Genomic DNA, 17,545 nt, shown 5'->3' on the forward strand with positions numbered 1-17,545 from the left:
TATGGAGCATAAAACATATAAAAAGAAACTAAACAGAACAAACATATGAAAGCATAAACAACAAACAAAAATTAGGGTTTCTGGGCACGGCTTATGCAAACAAGAATAGGCCTGCATACGCATAATCAAGCCTATGTGTGCAGGCAAGATTATGCGTATGCAAGTCTTTGCCTAGAAAACCTAATAACATAGAAACAGAGCAGAACTTCAAAATGAAAATTCTAACAACCTACATGCATAAAACATGAAGAGAACTATAAAACTAACCTAAACAGACATACATAAACATAAGCAATGCAAAGAACATGATTAAAATGTAGAAAGAAAAGCAGAAAAGAGAGGGAAATAAAAAGAAAGGGTTGGACTCAATATCTCAAATGAGAAGGTTTACAAGCTTGATTTTGACCGTTCCCCTCAGTCAAATCTATCACAAGTCATTAAACAAGCAATTAGCAACGTTAAACTAAAAGGATTGGGGCTAGAAAAGGTCACAATCAAATAAAATTAACTTGAGGGTATTTTGTGAAAACTCATTTTAATTCATTATTTCTAGTGAATCTTAAGTTTTTCTCATGAGATTTCTGTGTGTTTTGAAAATGTACCATATAAGGTCTTTATATAGGAAAAAATGGGAGTTTGGAACGGCTCTTAGACTGATATGAGATTCATTCTAAACCTTAACCATTATTGCAGAAAACTTGCAATTTTTATGTTTTGAAACTCTAGTTGCGTAAGGAGTATGCTTACATACGTATGTTTTGGCCCACGTACGCAGGCCGTTGCCCATGTTTTCCCCCAAGGGCCACTTTGGTCATTTTATTTTCAAAAATATATTTTTGCTCATTTAAAATGTTATATTTTCCATTTTAACACTTCCCAAGTCAATTCGATATCTGATTGGGCTCTAAACTGGCTTTGGGCCTTAGAGTTTGAGCATCATTGGGAAATGGATGCTCAAGTTGTAAGGAGTACAAAATGCGGTGTTTATAGGTGTAAGGTTGGCGCTCGGGGGAAACCTACTATGTCTAGGTCGGGTTAGGTCCAATATTGACTAACAAGCCAGGGGAGGCCAATGAAGGGATGGTCAAATTCAGGTCGGTCCCCCGAGCATGGTTAGTGCCTTTGGGAAGTTCATTGCCGAACGCTATTTGACAACAGGAACAAGTTTCAAGACAATCCTCAGAAGGAATCATTTTCCTTGGGATTCTAGGCAAAAGTGGAATTACGTGGGAACTTATGCAAAAGTAATAATTTGGACCCTCACTAAGGGGAGACTATAAAAGAGAAGATGAGACGAATGGAAAGGGGGTTGGCGCACACACACACACACACACATAGAGAGAGAGAGAGAGAGAGAGAGGGAAATAAGAGGGTAGGTTAGAACTGGGCTTATGACTACAAAAATGAGCGGGTTGGGCTATCAAGGCGGTGTTTGAGGCAACAACTAGTAGGAACGCAAGAAGACCCACCAACAAATAAATTAGGAGCTCAAATTCTTCGTTATTGAAAAAAGCACCACTAGGTTTGGGCACAACAAATATTGTCCTATCAAATATTCTAAAAAAGGTAAAATTAAAATACGAATATTTTTAAGGCAATTATTAATAATTCATATTAAGAAAATTTTGATAAAACTTTTTTTAGAAATAGAAAAAGTAAGTTAAAGAAATTAAAATTTTTTTCCTCATTTTTTATTTTATTTTAAATAAAGTATCATTTTAAGTAATTAACCCCTTATTTTAAGTCATCAACCAAAATTACCCAATAACCCCTAAAGAACGAGCAATTTTCCAAGTCAACCCCACCATCCCCATTTTCACTCTCTGAAACTCTCTCTCTCTCTCACAGACTCTGTGTCGTGTCTCTGACTCTGATCAGACCCAAACCCAAAACCCTAAGCTCCAAAAAAGAGGAAGGTATTAGGCACCCAAGATCACCCAACCCTAAGGTTAACCTCTCATCATTGTGTCTTACGTCTAAGCCTTATTAAAAACGCTTTTAATACTTGTATTCTAACTCACGCACACATACTAGCATATATCTAAGCATACAACATGACATCATTCATCTTAAAACAACATAACATATCCATCCATAAAGCATAGGAAGCCAAAACCACACATAATTGTAACATGTGGAACCTTATCATACAAGCATATTCATCTCTATCGTCAAAATAAGACCATAACACAAATGTATGAACATTTCCAATGCATAACTTACCCTTTACTTACCTCATAGCAACTCAGCACCTAAGCATTATGCATGAACATATGAATGCATGACCATGGCATTAAAACTAAGAAACCCTAATCTAAACATGTTAAAGACAAACAAGCATGTGAACAAAGCAAACAGACATTTATGGAGCATAAAACATATAAAAAGAAACTAAACAGAACAAACATATGAAAGCAGAAACAACAAACAAAAATTAGGGTTTCTGGGCACGGCTCATGCAAACAAGAATAGGCCTGCATACGCATAATCAAGCCTACGTGTGCAGGCAAGATTATGCGTATGCAAGTCTTTGCCTAGAAAACCTAATAACATAGAAATAGAGTAGAACTTCAAAATGAAAATTCTAACAACCTACATGCATAAAACATGAAGAGAACTATAAAACTAACCTAAACAGACATACATAAACATAAGCAATGCAAAGAACATGATTAAAATGTAGAAAGAAAAGCAGAAAAGAGAGGGAAATAAAAAGAAAGGGTTGGACTCAATATCTCAAATGAGAAGGTTTACAAGCTTGATTTTGACCGTTCCCCTCAGTCAAATCTATCACAAGTCATTAAACAAGCAATTAGCAACGTTAAACTAAAAGGATTGGGGCTAGAAAAGGTCACAATCAAATAAAATTAACTTGAGGGTATTTTGTGAAAAACTCCATTTTAATTCATTATTTTCTAGTGAATCTTAAGTTTTTCTCATGAGATTTCTGTGTGTTTTGAAAATGTACCATATAAGGCTTTATATAGCGGAAAAAATGGAGTTTGGAACGGCTCTTAGATGATATGAGATTCATTCTAAACCTTAACCATTATTGCAGAAAACTTGCAATTTTTATGTTTCTGAAACTCTAGTTGCGTACGCAGGAGTATGCTTACGTACGTATGTTTTGGCCCACGTACGCAGGCCATTGCCCATGTTTTCCCCCAAGGGCCACTTTGGTCATTTTATTTTCAAAAATATATTTTTGCTCATTTAAAATGTTATATTTTCCATTTTAACACTTCTCAAGTCAATTCGATATCTGATTGGGCTCTAAACTGGTTTTGGGCCTTAGAGTTTGAGCATCATTGGGAAATGGATGCTCAAGTTGTAAGGAGTACAAAATGCGGTGTTTATAGGTGTAAGGTTGGCGCTCGGAAACCTACTATGTCTAGGTCGGGTTAGGTCCAATATTGACTAACAAGCCAGGGGAGGCCAATGAAGGGATGGTCAAATTCAGGTCGGTCCCCCGAGCATGGTTAGTGCCTTTGGGAAGTTCATTGCCGAACACTATTTGACAACAGGAACAAGTTTCAAGATAATCCTCAGAAGGAATCATTTTCCTTGGGATTCTAGGCAAAAGTGGAATTATGTGGGAACTTATGCAAAAGTAATAATATGGACCCTCACTAAGGGGAGACTATAAAAGAGAAGATGAGACGAATGGAGAGGGGGTTGGCAAACACACACACACACACACACACATAGAGAGAGAGAGACAGAGAGAGAGAGAGAGAGAGAGAGAGGAAATAAGAGGGTAGGTTAGAACTGGGCTTATGACCACAAAAGTGAGCGGGTTGGGCTATCAAGGCGGTGTTTGAGGCAACAACCAGTAGGAACGCAAGAAAACCCACCAACAAATAAATTAGGAGCTCAAATTCTTCGTTATTGAAAAAAGCACCACTGGGTTTGGGCACAACAAATATTGTCCTATCAAATATTCTAAAAAAGGTAAAATTAAAATACGAATATTTTTAAGGCAATTATTAATAATTCATATTAAGAAATTTTTGACAAAACTTTTTTTAGAAATAGAAAAAGTAAGTTAAAGAAATTAAAATTTTCTTCCTCATTTTTTATTTTATTTTAAATAAAGTATCATTTTAAGTAATTAACCCCTTATTTTAAGTCATAAACCAAAATTACCCAATAACCCCTAAAGAACGAGCAATTTTCCAAGTCAACCCCACCATCCCCATTTTCACTCTCTGAAACTCTCTCTCTCTCTCACAGACTCTGTGTCGTGTCTCTGACTCTGATCAGACCCAAACCCAAAACCCTAAGCTCCAAAAAAGCGAAAATGTCGAAGCTCCTCATATTCCTAACCCTAATTCCTCTCCTCCCAATTCTCACCACCTCCTTCTCTCCCGAAAACCCTTCGGGTCGCCGAGTCCTCGTCTTGCTCGACGACCTCGCCCTCAAATCCTCGCACTCCGTCTTCTTCAACTCCCTCCAGTCCCGTGGATTCGATCTCGATTTCAAGCTCGCCGATGATCCCAAGATCGGCCTCCACCGTTACGGCCAGTACCTATACGATGGCTTGATCTTGTTTTGCCCCACCACCGAGCGTAAGTTCCTTCATTTTTTTTTCTCTCTCGCTTTTGGATCTGTTTGGTTGCCGAGAAAATGAGGGAAATTAAGTTAATTTTCAGATCTTATTAGCTCAATTTAGACAAATGGAGGTTAATAGTTTTCTTTCCGAATTGCGCTTGCATTTTCTCAGTGAATTTGAGCTGGATTAGGTTTGATATTTGGCGAATTCAGAGGGGTTTATATATTTATTTGATTGATTATAAATCTATTTGTATCAAATTCCTTACGTTTTTATTTGATTGCTCGTTTTTTCATCTGTTTGATTGCCGAGAATGTGAGGGAAATGAAATGAAAGTTTGGATCTTATTAGCTCAATTGAGACGAATGGAGGTTAATATTCTCCTTTCTACATCGTACTTGCATTTTCTTAGCAAGAAACATGGCTTAAAGCTTTAATAGTAGCGATTTGAGCTGGATTAGGTTTGACAGTTTGGAAATTCGGAGGGATTTATTTATTTATTTGACAATTATAAATCTAATTGTATCAAATTTTTATGTTTTAATTGGGATATACGGTTTCTCCTTTTAAATAAAAAAAATAAATAAAAAAAATAGAAAAATATATAAAATAAAAATTTGTTTGGTTGCCGAGAATATGAGGGAAATGAAAGAAGGTTTGAATGCTATTAGCACAATTGAGACAATTGGTGTAGTATTAGTTGAATTGAGGTTCATTAAATAAATTGGACTCACATTTTCTCAGCAAGCATACAGGGCCTAAGGCTTGAATAGTAGAGATTTGAGCTGAATTAGGTTTGATAGTTTGGCAATTCAGAGGGATGTTATTTATTTGAATATCTATTTGTATCAAATTCTTTAGGTTTTTCTTTGATTGCTCCTTTTTATTGGGTTCTATATGGTTGCCAAGAAACTGAGGGAAATGAAATGAAAGTTTGGATTTTATTAGCTCAGTTGAGACAAATGGTTGCATTAGTCATAGTTGGATGGAGGTCTGTTTGTTAATTGTTTTCTTTCATTTTTTTTTTTTTTTTTTTTTTTTTTTTTTTTTGGGTGGTTAAAACTGAATTAGGTTTGATATTTGGAAAATTAGAGGAATGTTATTTGTATGATTATTTATAAATGTACTTATATCTATTTGACTTTTTTACTTATAAAAAAAATAAATGTACTTGTATCAAATTCTGCAGGTTTTGGAGGATCCATTGATTTGGCAGCTATACTGGATTTTGTTGATTCGGGTCATGATTTGATTATTGCAGCCGATTCTAATGCATCTGATTTGATCAGAGAAATTGCCACTGAGAGTGGAGTTGATTTTGATGAGGTGGGTATTAGTATGTAAACATTTTGATCACCCACTATATATGTTCAATTTCTACAGTGTGTTTGGACTGCTTTGTGGTTTACTTTTAAAAAAAAAAATTACATGGAGACATTATTTCATTTATATGGGTACAGGACCCTGCTGCCCTGGTTATTGATCACAGCAGCTATGCTGTTTCAAACACTGAAGGAGACCATACATTGATTGCTAGTGATGAGTACATCAAGTCTGATGTAATTTTGGGAAGCAAGAAAATTGAGGCAAGTGCTGACATTGTTAACTTTAGTCATTAGTCTCTACAAAAATATTATTTCAGATGCACATGGCCTGACATACATTTAAGAGTTTTTGCAATGACTGGCCTTACAACTTTTATCATGAAATTTCCATAACACATTATTCTCTGATGTCATTTTCACTACTTTTCATAATAGCCTTTTCTCATGTTTAATGTGCTTTTACAACCACTGGCACACCGCACTAAGTTCACTGTAAATTATTAGTAAGTGGCTATGACATTACAGTATTCACTTTTGTTCACTGTTTGGATAAACCTGTGACAGGCTCCTGTACTTTTTCAAGGAATAGGCCACTCATTAAATCCTTCCAATAGCCTGGTAAGATGTCCATCTCACGTGCCTTTAAACAACTAAGGGCATGTGCGAATATCAAAATTATTTTAACTTTAGTTCATATGCTTTTGTCATATTCATTTAATTTTTCCTTATCCTCCATCAATAGGTGCTGAAAGTTCTTTCAGCTTCTCCTTCAGCATATTCTTCTAATCCAAAATCCAAGCTGTCAAATCCTCCATCACTTACTGGATCTGCTATCTCTTTAGTTTCTATTGTGCAGGTATGTTGTAACTTAAATCTTCTTTTTCATCAACTCTTGCAAGCTCTTATGTAATGTTTGTGTGATTTTATGAAGTAAGAGACACGCACCTGGTAATGATTGACAACTATGCATGCCAAGCAATATTGTAGAGTTTCATACATCATACATTGTTATCTGTTTCCTGTGTTTTGGTAAGGACATCTCCTCCTTTGGTCTAGGCTTAACATAGAGTTCAAAACAGTTTTTTTCCTATCTTAAATTGGCTTAATGGATGCATAAGAGAAGGCATAGCCTACATTCACATATAAAGTGTCTATTTTTTCCTCATTACCAATATTTGGCAGAACTAAAACTGATAATCAGGCTTGATTGTGTTTTAGATCTCTTGTGCAACGTAGGATTTTTTGTGGTGATATATCTACTTTGCGGATAACTTTGATGGAATTCAAACTAATTCCATTCTTAAAGGTCACATGTACTGGATCCAAGTTATCGAATTGGCATTATGAAGCCTCAAAATTGGCTTAATCTTTGACTTTCTACTGAATTCTGCTTTCTGATATTACTTCCTATTCCAAAGAACAAGTTCCTTCAGCATAAGATAGCATATTATTAAAACTAAAGACTCCTAATTGGTTGAGGAAGGCAATTGAACATTGGAGCTTGTTTTTCTGCTTGATGTAACCCTAAGGCATGTTTATTTGTGTTCGAGAAGTTGCAATTTTTTGGTTGTGTTGATGACTTTTTTGGTCTTGGGGATATGTTTTGTTACTGTAGTGCGCACAACACAGATTCTTAGTAGGTTATGGTTAGAATGAGTATTAATATTTGAGAAGGATTTGTATTTTATTAACTTTGCATGTATATGAAACCTTTATGTTCTCAATAGCATTTTAGGCTGCTTTGATCTCTATAATGCATGGTTTTAGTGCAGTTGATATCTTCATAAAATCTGAACAGTTTCAGCTGTTTTTTGTTGCAGGCTAGAAACAATGCTCGGATTTTAATCTCTGGCTCATTAAGTATGTTCAGCAATCGGTATGTAGTAGTTACTGGTCAGCCTTGCTAAATTTTTCTTACTCATGTCATGTTCATTAATAAATTTTGGCTTTGTTTTCAGATTCTTCAGATCTGGGGTGCAGAAGGCTGGGAGTCCAATCAAGTGAGTTAAACTTTGGCTTGCCTTTGTTCAGTGTCAAGCAAGTGGCAGGCTTAGTGAAGACTGTATCCAAATATGACACGTTTGGACTACCCATATTCAAATGCCTAAACTATCTTATGCTAAATATGTTTAATGGTAGTTGCATTACCTTTAAAAAAAAAAAAAAAACCGGAAGCTCGTTATCTTTATCCTGTAATCATTAGAAATGATTCAATGGTCAAACGTTCTTGTGCGTTTGGCAAAAAGCTTAAAGCTTTTTTCTTTTGGCCTCAGCTTTTTAACAAATAAACACCAAAAACTAGCTTTTAGCCTTTTGTCACACCTTTAATATAAAAGCTACCAAAAACTACACTTTTGATAAACACTACGCAAATAAGCCAGTGAAAACTATGGGATTCCAAACAGACACAAATTGTTGCTGAGGTAGATTCTTGCAGTTTTTTGCCTCATAATTCATTGATGGTGAGAAGGAAATTGAATAAATTATCTGTTAGAGGCAGCTATAACTGTTGTCAACAAACTCTTAGCCGAATTCTATAAGTACATTGGATATATTTATACATTGTAAGAGTGCAATATAAATTTATGAATTAATAGAACTTTGGACATAATACCCAATACAGTTTCTGATAGAGCTGTTGATGCCTATGGAGATTACTGTGCTCAGGATGTGCGGTTATCAATAAGGGCCTCCAGAACAGAGAGAAGTAAATAATAATAATAATAATAATAATGTCATGCTAATTTAATGCAAATTATGGTTTGGAAGTGGTGTTGATTGTTGACAAATGAGCTACACTCTCTCTCCCTCTAAATATATCTTCCAGCAACAATTGTTGCAGTCTCTCTATCTCCCATGATTGCCATCTGTCTGATGATTACAGTACCAGTTTTCATGGAATTTAGAATCTCCTAATTAAATATTTGGATATCCATGAAAAATGAAGTCGTGATATAAATATACTTATGTGTCTTATTTTATGCATATTCTTTTTAATACTTAGAAAATGGTCATCTGCTTCTAAATAGAAACTGATTATAGATTTATTTTGTGGTATCAGACATGAGAAATCGGGTAATGAGCAGTTTTTGACTGAACTTAGCAAATGGGTTTTCCATGAAAGAGGTCATCTTAAGGTAAGTCTCTTACTGTAACCTAGATGTTACTTAGTTCCATCTGAATAAGATGCTGAAAAAAAATATCATTTATTTTATGTCATCATTTGACTACAATTTTTTTAAATCATTGCCTGCTGCATCATGTTTGGATCATAGGCTATGAATGTAAGACACCACAAAGCTGGAGAGGCCGATGAACCTACCATCTATAGGGTCAATGACGACTTGGTAATTTCACTTTTAGTACTGGAGTAATTATTAAATATAGGTGCTAAAATTTAATAAGAAAGGAAAGGTTTTGGCCACTACTCACATTTTAAATTTGGTTGAAGGAATATTCGGTTGAGATTTATGAGTGGTCTGGTGCAAGTTGGGAACCATATGTGGCTGACGATGTTCAAGTCCAGTTTTACATGATGAGTCCCTATGTTCTGAAGAATCTATCAACTGACAAGAAGGTACTTGATTAGATTATTTACGGCATATGTTGCATGCAACTTCACTGCCTGAGTTTCTATTACACCTCTATTCATAATTATGTCATCTTGCAGGGTAGTTATTTTACAGCATTTAAGGTTCCAGATGTTTATGGGGTTTTCCAGTTCAAGGTTGAGTACCAAAGGCTTGGATACACAAGCTTATCCCTGTCAAAGCAGGTATATAATGTCTTGTACTTCGTGTTCAATGTAGGGCATTCTAAAAGGGGCATGGGTGGGGGGGAGTGGAGCTGATATTTCATGTAATAAATATTTTTAGTAAGAGTGGATATCATAGAATGCAGAAGTGAATATAGCTTCCTTCCTATGCTTGATGCTAATTGCAACCAAGCTGGTTTTTGCTGTTTGAGTTGAAGAGTGGCTATATAAAAAGGTGTAGAGAAGAATCAGAAATGCACAATACTTATGTAGTCTGTGGTCTTTAGTTACGTTTATTGCTGAAGTTAGTTTCAACTGTCCTCCATTGGAATTGTTGGATTTCAATTCTTACATGACCATTTTGCTAAGAAAATAATGCTTACTATGAGTTCCGGTCAACAATTAAAAATAATACAGAATGAAAACCATGATCTGCGCTATGTATCTCACATCATATTTGCCTGTGACATAACTTTCAAGCTATGGAGTAAGTTCAACAAAGTGACAACAAAGTCTAGGCATCTTGAAATCAAACTATATAACAAAAAACTGATCTGCAAATTGAATACCATCTTAAATAATTTGCAAGTATGATCTAGTAAAATATATTAACATTTTCTTTCTCTTGTAACTATTGACCTGCAGATTCCAGTCCGACCCTTTAAGCACAATGAATATGAAAGATTTATACCAGCAGCCTATCCATATTATGGAGCAGCATTTTCAATGGTATGAGACTCTCTCTCTCTCTCTCTCTCTTATTTATTTACAATTTATTATAGGGAGAAATTAGCGCTTTAGGATTCTTCTATGAGTTCAGGTAACTGGGCTCCTCTGCATGCTTACAGAAGCTGCAGTGTCTTTTTCTTATACCTAGTAATGCTGTCTAATCAGGGTCGGTTATTGGTCTGTAATCCCAATGGGGGAGTAATGAGCAAAGCTCAAGTTGTTGGCAAGTAGTTGTTCACTTGTCGGCTCTGTTTGTCAACATGTGTCTACATAGTATGTCTCGGGGGGGTTGAAGTTTTCGATTGATTGACAGTCTTGGGCTATGCCTATGTTAAAGGACTGACATTATTTTGTTCAAATTGATTTTTCCATTCTGTTGCCCATTTTTTCCAAAGCTAGAATTCTGCCACGTATGCTTGCATTGGCACAATGCCATCAGGCATCAGCAATGAGTGTCCCCTAGTTTTTTGGTGATAGTGTACAACAGTAGAGAGTATTTATTTTTGAGTCTAATGCATCCCTCATTTCTGGAATTCTGATCTTTGTGATGATATTTTCTGATGCAGATGACAGGTTTCTTCATCTTCACTGCTGTCCACCTATACAGCAAGTAGCTGTAGAAGCATAGGATGTGGGCACAATGTACTGTTGGGACTGCAAGCGTAATTGTCTTATTGAAAATTTTGTTTAAGCAATGATGTAGCTTAGATGCTTTTGATAGTTGGACAAGTCACTTGAGTAATTTTTTTGATAAGCACATCTCACTTGTTTTAGTTGTGATCACTTTCTTGAGCTTATTTTTAAAGATATCTTGTAGGCATACTAGTTTTCTTGCCAAATACCCCAAAAAAAAAATTCAGGTAAATGTGATCACTAAAATTCTTTTCTTTTAACCATAGGAATCCTCACGGTTATTAGATTTCTCTTCATTTGATTAACAAGAGATCGATGATACCAACGGTGAAAGGTTGAATATAGGTTTTGAACAAGGTAAACGAATAAAATCTTTGTGCTTGCTATTGTTGCCTGTGTTAACACCATAAAAACTACAAAACGTTAAGACAACTCCTGTACTTGGAGAAGCACAAGCAACCCAATGTTGCGGCCGAATCATAGTTCGATTGCAATTAGAATGGGGAGTTTTATTTTTCTTAAAAGAATGGCAATGCGAAATATTTTTTTAGAAGGTAGCTTGTTTTTTCTTATCCGGTGTTATGTGAACTGGTTTTCTTTTTACAATTCGTGCATGAACCCCTAATCAGATCAAACACGTGATTCCCTAAAAAAAATGGATCAAACACGTGAAACCACGTTTTACCCTTGAAACTCTAAATTCAAAACAAAAGGCCATATAGGCTAACATTACTATTATGAGGATAGAGCTAACGTTACTATTACGAGGTCTTAAGAGTCTTAGAGTGAAAATAGTTGCATCAAGGAGTTTTCTCACAATAGCTCTCAAAAATATGAGACTGTATTAAATTTAATGCAATATGCACATTTTTCTACCATTTGTTATTCAACACTTTAATTTTACTATCGTGATGCATTGGTAGTTTCTAATAATTAAATATTAGAATTTTATGCTTGACTTTCTTAATTTAATCACATTAAGGAACCAAGGAGGTGTTTGGGTTTTTTTCCCACTATTTCAACCTTTTCAAAAATCGTCCCCCAACAAGTGGTAATACCATATAACAAAATTTGTGTACTAAGTGGATGCCTTATCTTTTTCATTATTTATAATCGCCTTTTTTTTTTTCAATCAACATATTTTACATGTAAATTAAGAAATTTTACTTCAAAAATATATATTAAAAAATTAACGTAAATTTCTTTAAGCGAAAGTCTCTCACCAAAGTTTTAAAAATAATATTTCAATTAAAATTTTATAGGCACGAAATGGCCCGAAATTCATTTGGGTCAAGTCCCATTGTCAAACTATTGTTTATCGACTAGGCCCATTACCCAAACTAGCATCCTTCCCTACCCTCTTCCACAAAACCCTAATCCCCCACAAACATATATAGCATCCCATCTTTCCTTCATTTCTTCGCCGTCAAACTCACACAAACACACACACACAGTTTCTCGCCTTCCCCTTTACCCCTCCACCAAAATCAATGGGTCGTGTAATCAGAGCTCAACGTAAGGGTGCTGGGTCCGTCTTCAAGTCCCACACCCACCACCGCAAGGGCCCCGCCAGGTTCCGCAGCCTCGACTTCGGCGAGCGCAACGGCTACCTCAAGGGCGTCGTCACCGAGATCATCCACGACCCGGGTCGCGGTGCCCCGCTTGCCCGAATCACCTTCCGCCACCCCTTCCGGTACAAGAAGCAGAACGAGCTCTTCGTGGCCGCCGAGGGCATGTACACCGGCCAGTTCGTCTACTGCGGGAAGAAGGCCACCCTTGTCGTTGGGAACGTGTTGCCCCTGAGATCCATTCCCGAAGGAGCTGTGGTGTGCAACGTCGAACACCATGTTGGAGATCGTGGGGTTTTCGCTAGGTGTTCTGGGGACTATGCCATTGTTATTAGTCACAATCCTGATAACGACACTTCCAGGTCTTTTGCTTTTGTTTTTGTCGTTTTTTAAGGTTTGATGTTTGTTTATGTGTTTAGATTTTATGGAATATGTGTGTTGTTCATTGATTTTTTTTTTTTTATGGAAAATGATGTGGGGTTTGTGGATTTTGTGGAATGTAAGGTGTTAAATGTGTTAACTTTGATAGAATTGATTTTCTGTTTGATGATTTGGTTATTGGATTACTTGATTTTCTAACATGAATTGCTTATGCTACGAGTAATTTGTTGATATCGAATCGGATCGTACCCGTTAATAAGTATGTACCATATATATATATATATATATATATATAAACGTAGTATTTAAAATCTATGCCCAAATATTATTCTAATTGAATTAATACAATGAATTCATATGTTTTAAGGCTTTGTTGTTGTATTCTTATATTGTTGTACATAGAGTGGCATCCACAGCCTAATTTTTTTTTTCAATATCGGCCTAAACATCAATAGTGATGAAGACACCCAAAAAATCCACTATACAGCTGGTATAGGCTGGTAGTGGTATGGCATTGAGAAATTTGATTCCAACTCTACTTGCTACATAGAGTGGCATGTGCTTCTTTTCATTAAAGAAATTATTCTCCTTTGTTTAGACGGGTTATGTTATGTGGCTCTTGTAATGGTAGATGGTAACGACCTGTTTAAATGAGCTGTTTTGATTAACGTCAAAACTTTGGTCATTCTGTAAAGTTATTTAGTTGATGTTTATTGATATAGAGTCTTTAATCCTCTTTGAAATTCATGCTAAAGATAAATAAAATAATGGTTGGAGTGATTTGTTGTTCATACGATTGTGAAAAGAGACGGGGGACTTGGAAACATTGGTTTACTAATGTGCCAATTCGCAAACTGGAATGATGTATCCGTATCTTTTCTAATCTTTTTGGAGTTCTTATATGTTTTACCTAAAAGATCATTTTTTTTTAAGTAACCATGCATGTTTATGTTGTCCTGACGACTTCCCATGATTTGTGTTCTTCCCAAGTACTATAGTTGATTAGTTCTGTAAAACTTATGGGAATTCATGACTTGTTCCGCTGATATCATAATGCTATATTTCTATATTTTCATTCAGAAGTGTCATTGCTCATCAGTTTTGTATCTTTGCTCAATTTAACAGGGTCAAACTCCCATCTGGTGCTAAGAAGATTGTTCCAAGTGGCTGCCGAGCAATGATTGGGCAGGTTGCTGGTGGAGGGAGAACTGAGAAGCCCCTTCTCAAGGCTGGTAATGCTTACCACAAATTCAGAGTGAAGAGAAATTGCTGGCCCAAGGTACGTGGTGTGGCTATGAATCCAGTTGAGCATCCTCATGGAGGAGGTAACCATCAACATATTGGACATGCTAGCACCGTCAGGCGTGATGCACCTCCTGGTCAAAAGGTTGGTCTCATTGCTGCCAGGAGGACTGGTCGGCTTAGAGGACAAGCTGCTGCAACTGCTTCTAAAGCTGACAAGGCTTAAAAGAGTGTTATATTTTTTATCTGATGCTTCTCTTGATTATCATCTAAGACTAGTTGGTGAACTTTATTGCAGAAATTTTGTTTTGGATTGTCTTCTTTTTCTTTTTTCTTTTTTAAATTATAAGAATTGGTTTGTGCACGTTTTGAAATTAGTCCAATTAAACTGTTCCTATTTCTGTTGAAGTTCTCTTTGCATTATACGTATGGTACAATTTAGTATCAACCATGCTTTAGCAAAGCTTTGATAATCAGAATAATTTTATTATTTCTGTATTATACTACTTTTCAAAAAAAAATTATATTTATATTATTTTTGCATTATACTGATGCCTTTGGAATCCACAATAAGTAATGAACTTTTGACATAATGGTGGTGGCAGTGTTAGTAACTGTCATTTTGGCCAGAATGGAGCTATGGGTATGTCCATTGACTTCATTCTGTCTCAGAGACGCTCAATAATTCAATTGGAAGGTGCTTTTGTAAGATTAGATTTACCTTGTTGATTGAAAAGCCGAACCTTTGGCTCTTTGGCCATAAGGCGATGAGTGATGCTGAATATATTTGAGTTGCTGCTGTTGATCGGAAACTGAAGTGTCAGATTCTTTAGTGATGGATCTCTGTAAAAATGATATTTGACTTATTATTAATCCCATTGATGAGGCCAAGAGCGGAGCCAGAAAGGCTTTTATTTCTTAATTAGACAAACTGTTAGTAAGGGAGGTGGTGAACCTAGATGCCTTCTGGGAGGACTATGAAGATGATATGAAGGCCTAACAGGGATTTGTGGGTGGTAGGGAAAATTTGTTTGTTGTGGGGTTTCAGCAAATGTTCGATAAATGCCACTTAATGTAATAAGGCCTTGGTAGCGATGAAGATTTTGATGGGGATGCTAGAAGGTGGTGTAGAGGATTGGAAATCATAACCTAAGACCCTATTACTAAGCAAACAGATTAATTTTTTGGTTTTGCCAACTCCAATTTACTATGATGCTTTCAAGTTCAACTTGTGATTACTGTGGGGGGGAAAAGCTTGAAATCAGTCCTTCATGTTCTCTGGACTGTCAATACGCAGTAGAGGCTTGGCATGCTGGTTGTTTAAAATAAGTTTAATCTAAGCTTTTCTAATTGGACCATGATAGATATCATTGTCTGGATGGTCTAACACTTGCATTAGTTTTGGATGATTTAGTACCAGAGGAATGAAGTCATGCTTTTGTTGCCGGTTTGAGTTGGCTGCCTTATCCCCATCTTTATTTACAAATCATATTGTTGAGTACAGTACTTAGGTTCTGTTTCTTAGATTTTTTTTTAAAAAAATTTTGTTATGTAGATTTTTTCTCATATGATAGAATCATAGAAGTGTTTTTTTTAATTAAATAGACACATGACTAAATCTTAAAAGAAAAATCTATGAAATAGCACTTAAAATATTATACCTAAGTTTTATCCCTCGTTATAAATATTAACAAAGGCCAGTTATAAATATTAACAAAGGCCAGAGGCCCAAGTCAAACAACAAAAATGCCTCACAAGAGATTTTGGAGAAACAAGCTGGGAAGAAAACAGATAAGGAATGTACTTGAGCAATGCAATTCAGCAATTCACAAATTCTTCTTAGAATCTCATTAATAGCATTTTTATGGAGCTAATTTGGGGAGCAAAGTTGTCTCTAACTTAAAGGTGTTAGTTTGGATTGCACAAATCAAAGCCATAACCCAATTGGCTTTGTGGTAGTCAAAAAAAAAAAATGGAAGGTGAGCTCATCCGCTTGATTGGCTTGAAAAATATTAAAAGAGGGACATGAAATTCTTGAGGGAGATTGAAGCAGTCATACATGGAGCCAGATGTCACTGTGATATAAAATCCTTTTTTTTAGTGAGATGAACCAAAACACAATAGTCTTCATTTGTGACTTAGAAAGGTTGAACCGGCCAAACACAATAGTCTTCATGAGTGGTTCCAAACTGCCTTAACTAGCAAATCTAATGTTTCATCGTACCTGTCTAATGGTAAATCTTAATCCATCTTTTAGGATCTTGGTGTTTGCCGCCTACATTATATTTTTAAAAATTGAGCAACCCATTAAAACTGATCTTTTGGTTTTGGATCTTAATTATAATGATAGATTTCTCATGGTCATTTTATTTCCCCTTGATACCTTTATATCATAAAATTCACCATTTACCAGTTAAATTCATTTAAAATTACATCCCCGTCCAGTGCATAATTGAAGTCAATTTACAACTAATAATTATCTTTTGCATTCAAAATATGCATCTATCATTTGGTATTCACACAACCATGAGATCCATATACCAGACACATGTAAGGCTAGAGATTGTGAGGCTCTACCAAAACAATGAAAATAAAATGAGGAATTTGAAAATCAATATACCAATGAAGAAAAGAGTTGGGTCTTCCCAGAAAGAAAGAAAAAAAAAAAAAAAACAATTTACACACTTTGAAGTTTTTTTTTTATACCCAGAACAAAATGAGAAATAAAAATAAAAATATATGTATGGCGAGTTACTAAGAAAACACCTTGTGTTTGAAAATAAAAGGTGTTAATCAGCGAAACTTCCAGTGTTACTTTTGGCCTCCCATGAATCAGTCTAAGCACTAACCATTAAGGCTTTTTTAGCTTATCTGGGATTATGAAGGCACAAACAATAGAAAACCCAACAACCAAAAAAGAACAAATTAAAAGAAAAGAGCCCTAATAAGACTCATTTGAGTGTCATTGAAAACTCTTGTACAAAGAGATGGGAAAACATTTTACTTGAAAATTGAAACAGAAATCCCAAAGTTGGGAAGCCTAGCTCTTTTGGACTACAGCATATCGCGGCCTTGGAGACTCTGGGGCTGAAAAGTCTGGTATTTATAATCACTAGTGATTGAAAAGTCAGCCAAAACCCTAATCCCCTCATGGTTTTAAGATTTCGTCCTTTACTTTAATGCTATTCCTATTTTTCACCATAATGTTTTTTAAGTTTTTCATCTTAACCCATATACTTAACGGAATGCCATATCTTGCAATTTTTTATTTTATTTTAATGAAGCTGAAGTCAAATGTTTTTGCAGTCTGATGGTGTCCAAATCAAATTGTGAAGATTACGAAACTTATACAAAAATACAA

General features: G+C 35.6%; 2 protein-coding genes and 1 non-coding gene across 3 annotated transcripts; 2 read left to right on the plus strand and 1 right to left on the minus strand.

Annotated features, from left to right (window-relative positions):
- Window positions 1-4,175: 4,175 nt before the first annotated feature.
- On the plus strand, window positions 4,176-11,138 carry LOC111987302 (dolichyl-diphosphooligosaccharide--protein glycosyltransferase 48 kDa subunit). The gene is made up of 13 exons (XM_065761180.1): window positions 4,176-4,568; window positions 5,742-5,878; window positions 6,013-6,138; window positions 6,442-6,495; window positions 6,620-6,733; window positions 7,698-7,753; window positions 7,836-7,877; window positions 8,939-9,014; window positions 9,153-9,224; window positions 9,329-9,454; window positions 9,548-9,652; window positions 10,277-10,360; window positions 10,927-11,138. Exons 1-13 carry the CDS (start codon window positions 4,301-4,303, stop codon window positions 10,972-10,974), a joined length of 1,308 nt encoding a protein of 435 aa, XP_065617252.1. The 5' UTR covers window positions 4,176-4,300; the 3' UTR covers window positions 10,975-11,138.
- Window positions 11,139-12,395: 1,257 nt separating this feature from the next.
- LOC111987314 (large ribosomal subunit protein uL2x) lies at window positions 12,396-14,592 on the plus strand. The gene is made up of 2 exons (XM_024019023.2): window positions 12,396-12,923; window positions 14,068-14,592. Exons 1-2 carry the CDS (start codon window positions 12,484-12,486, stop codon window positions 14,408-14,410), a joined length of 783 nt encoding a protein of 260 aa, XP_023874791.1. The 5' UTR covers window positions 12,396-12,483; the 3' UTR covers window positions 14,411-14,592.
- A 2,329-nt stretch (window positions 14,593-16,921) lies between these two features.
- LOC111987317 (small nucleolar RNA snoR83) lies at window positions 16,922-17,062 on the minus strand. Its single transcript, XR_002880276.1, has one exon. It is a non-coding gene; the product is annotated as a small nucleolar RNA snoR83 (small nucleolar RNA).
- Between the last annotated feature and the right edge of the window lie 483 nt (window positions 17,063-17,545).

The sequence above is a fragment of the Quercus suber genome, unplaced genomic scaffold, assembly GCF_002906115.3.
Source record: "Quercus suber isolate HL8 unplaced genomic scaffold, Cork oak 2.0 scaffold_400, whole genome shotgun sequence".
Classification (NCBI taxonomy): domain Eukaryota; kingdom Viridiplantae; phylum Streptophyta; class Magnoliopsida; order Fagales; family Fagaceae; genus Quercus; species Quercus suber.

Coding starts and splice junctions, on each gene's coding strand:
- LOC111987302 (XM_065761180.1), top strand. CDS start 4,301: ATGTCGAAGCTCCTCATATTCCTAACCCTAATTCCTCTCCTCCCAATT. Junction 9,015..9,152: donor ATGAAAGAGGTCATCTTAAG/GTAAGTCTCTTA, acceptor TTTGGATCATAG/GCTATGAATGTAAGACACCA. Junction 9,225..9,328: donor ATAGGGTCAATGACGACTTG/GTAATTTCACTT, acceptor ATTTGGTTGAAG/GAATATTCGGTTGAGATTTA.
- LOC111987314 (XM_024019023.2), top strand. CDS start 12,484: ATGGGTCGTGTAATCAGAGCTCAACGTAAGGGTGCTGGGTCCGTCTTC. Junction 12,924..14,067: donor CCTGATAACGACACTTCCAG/GTCTTTTGCTTT, acceptor TCAATTTAACAG/GGTCAAACTCCCATCTGGTG.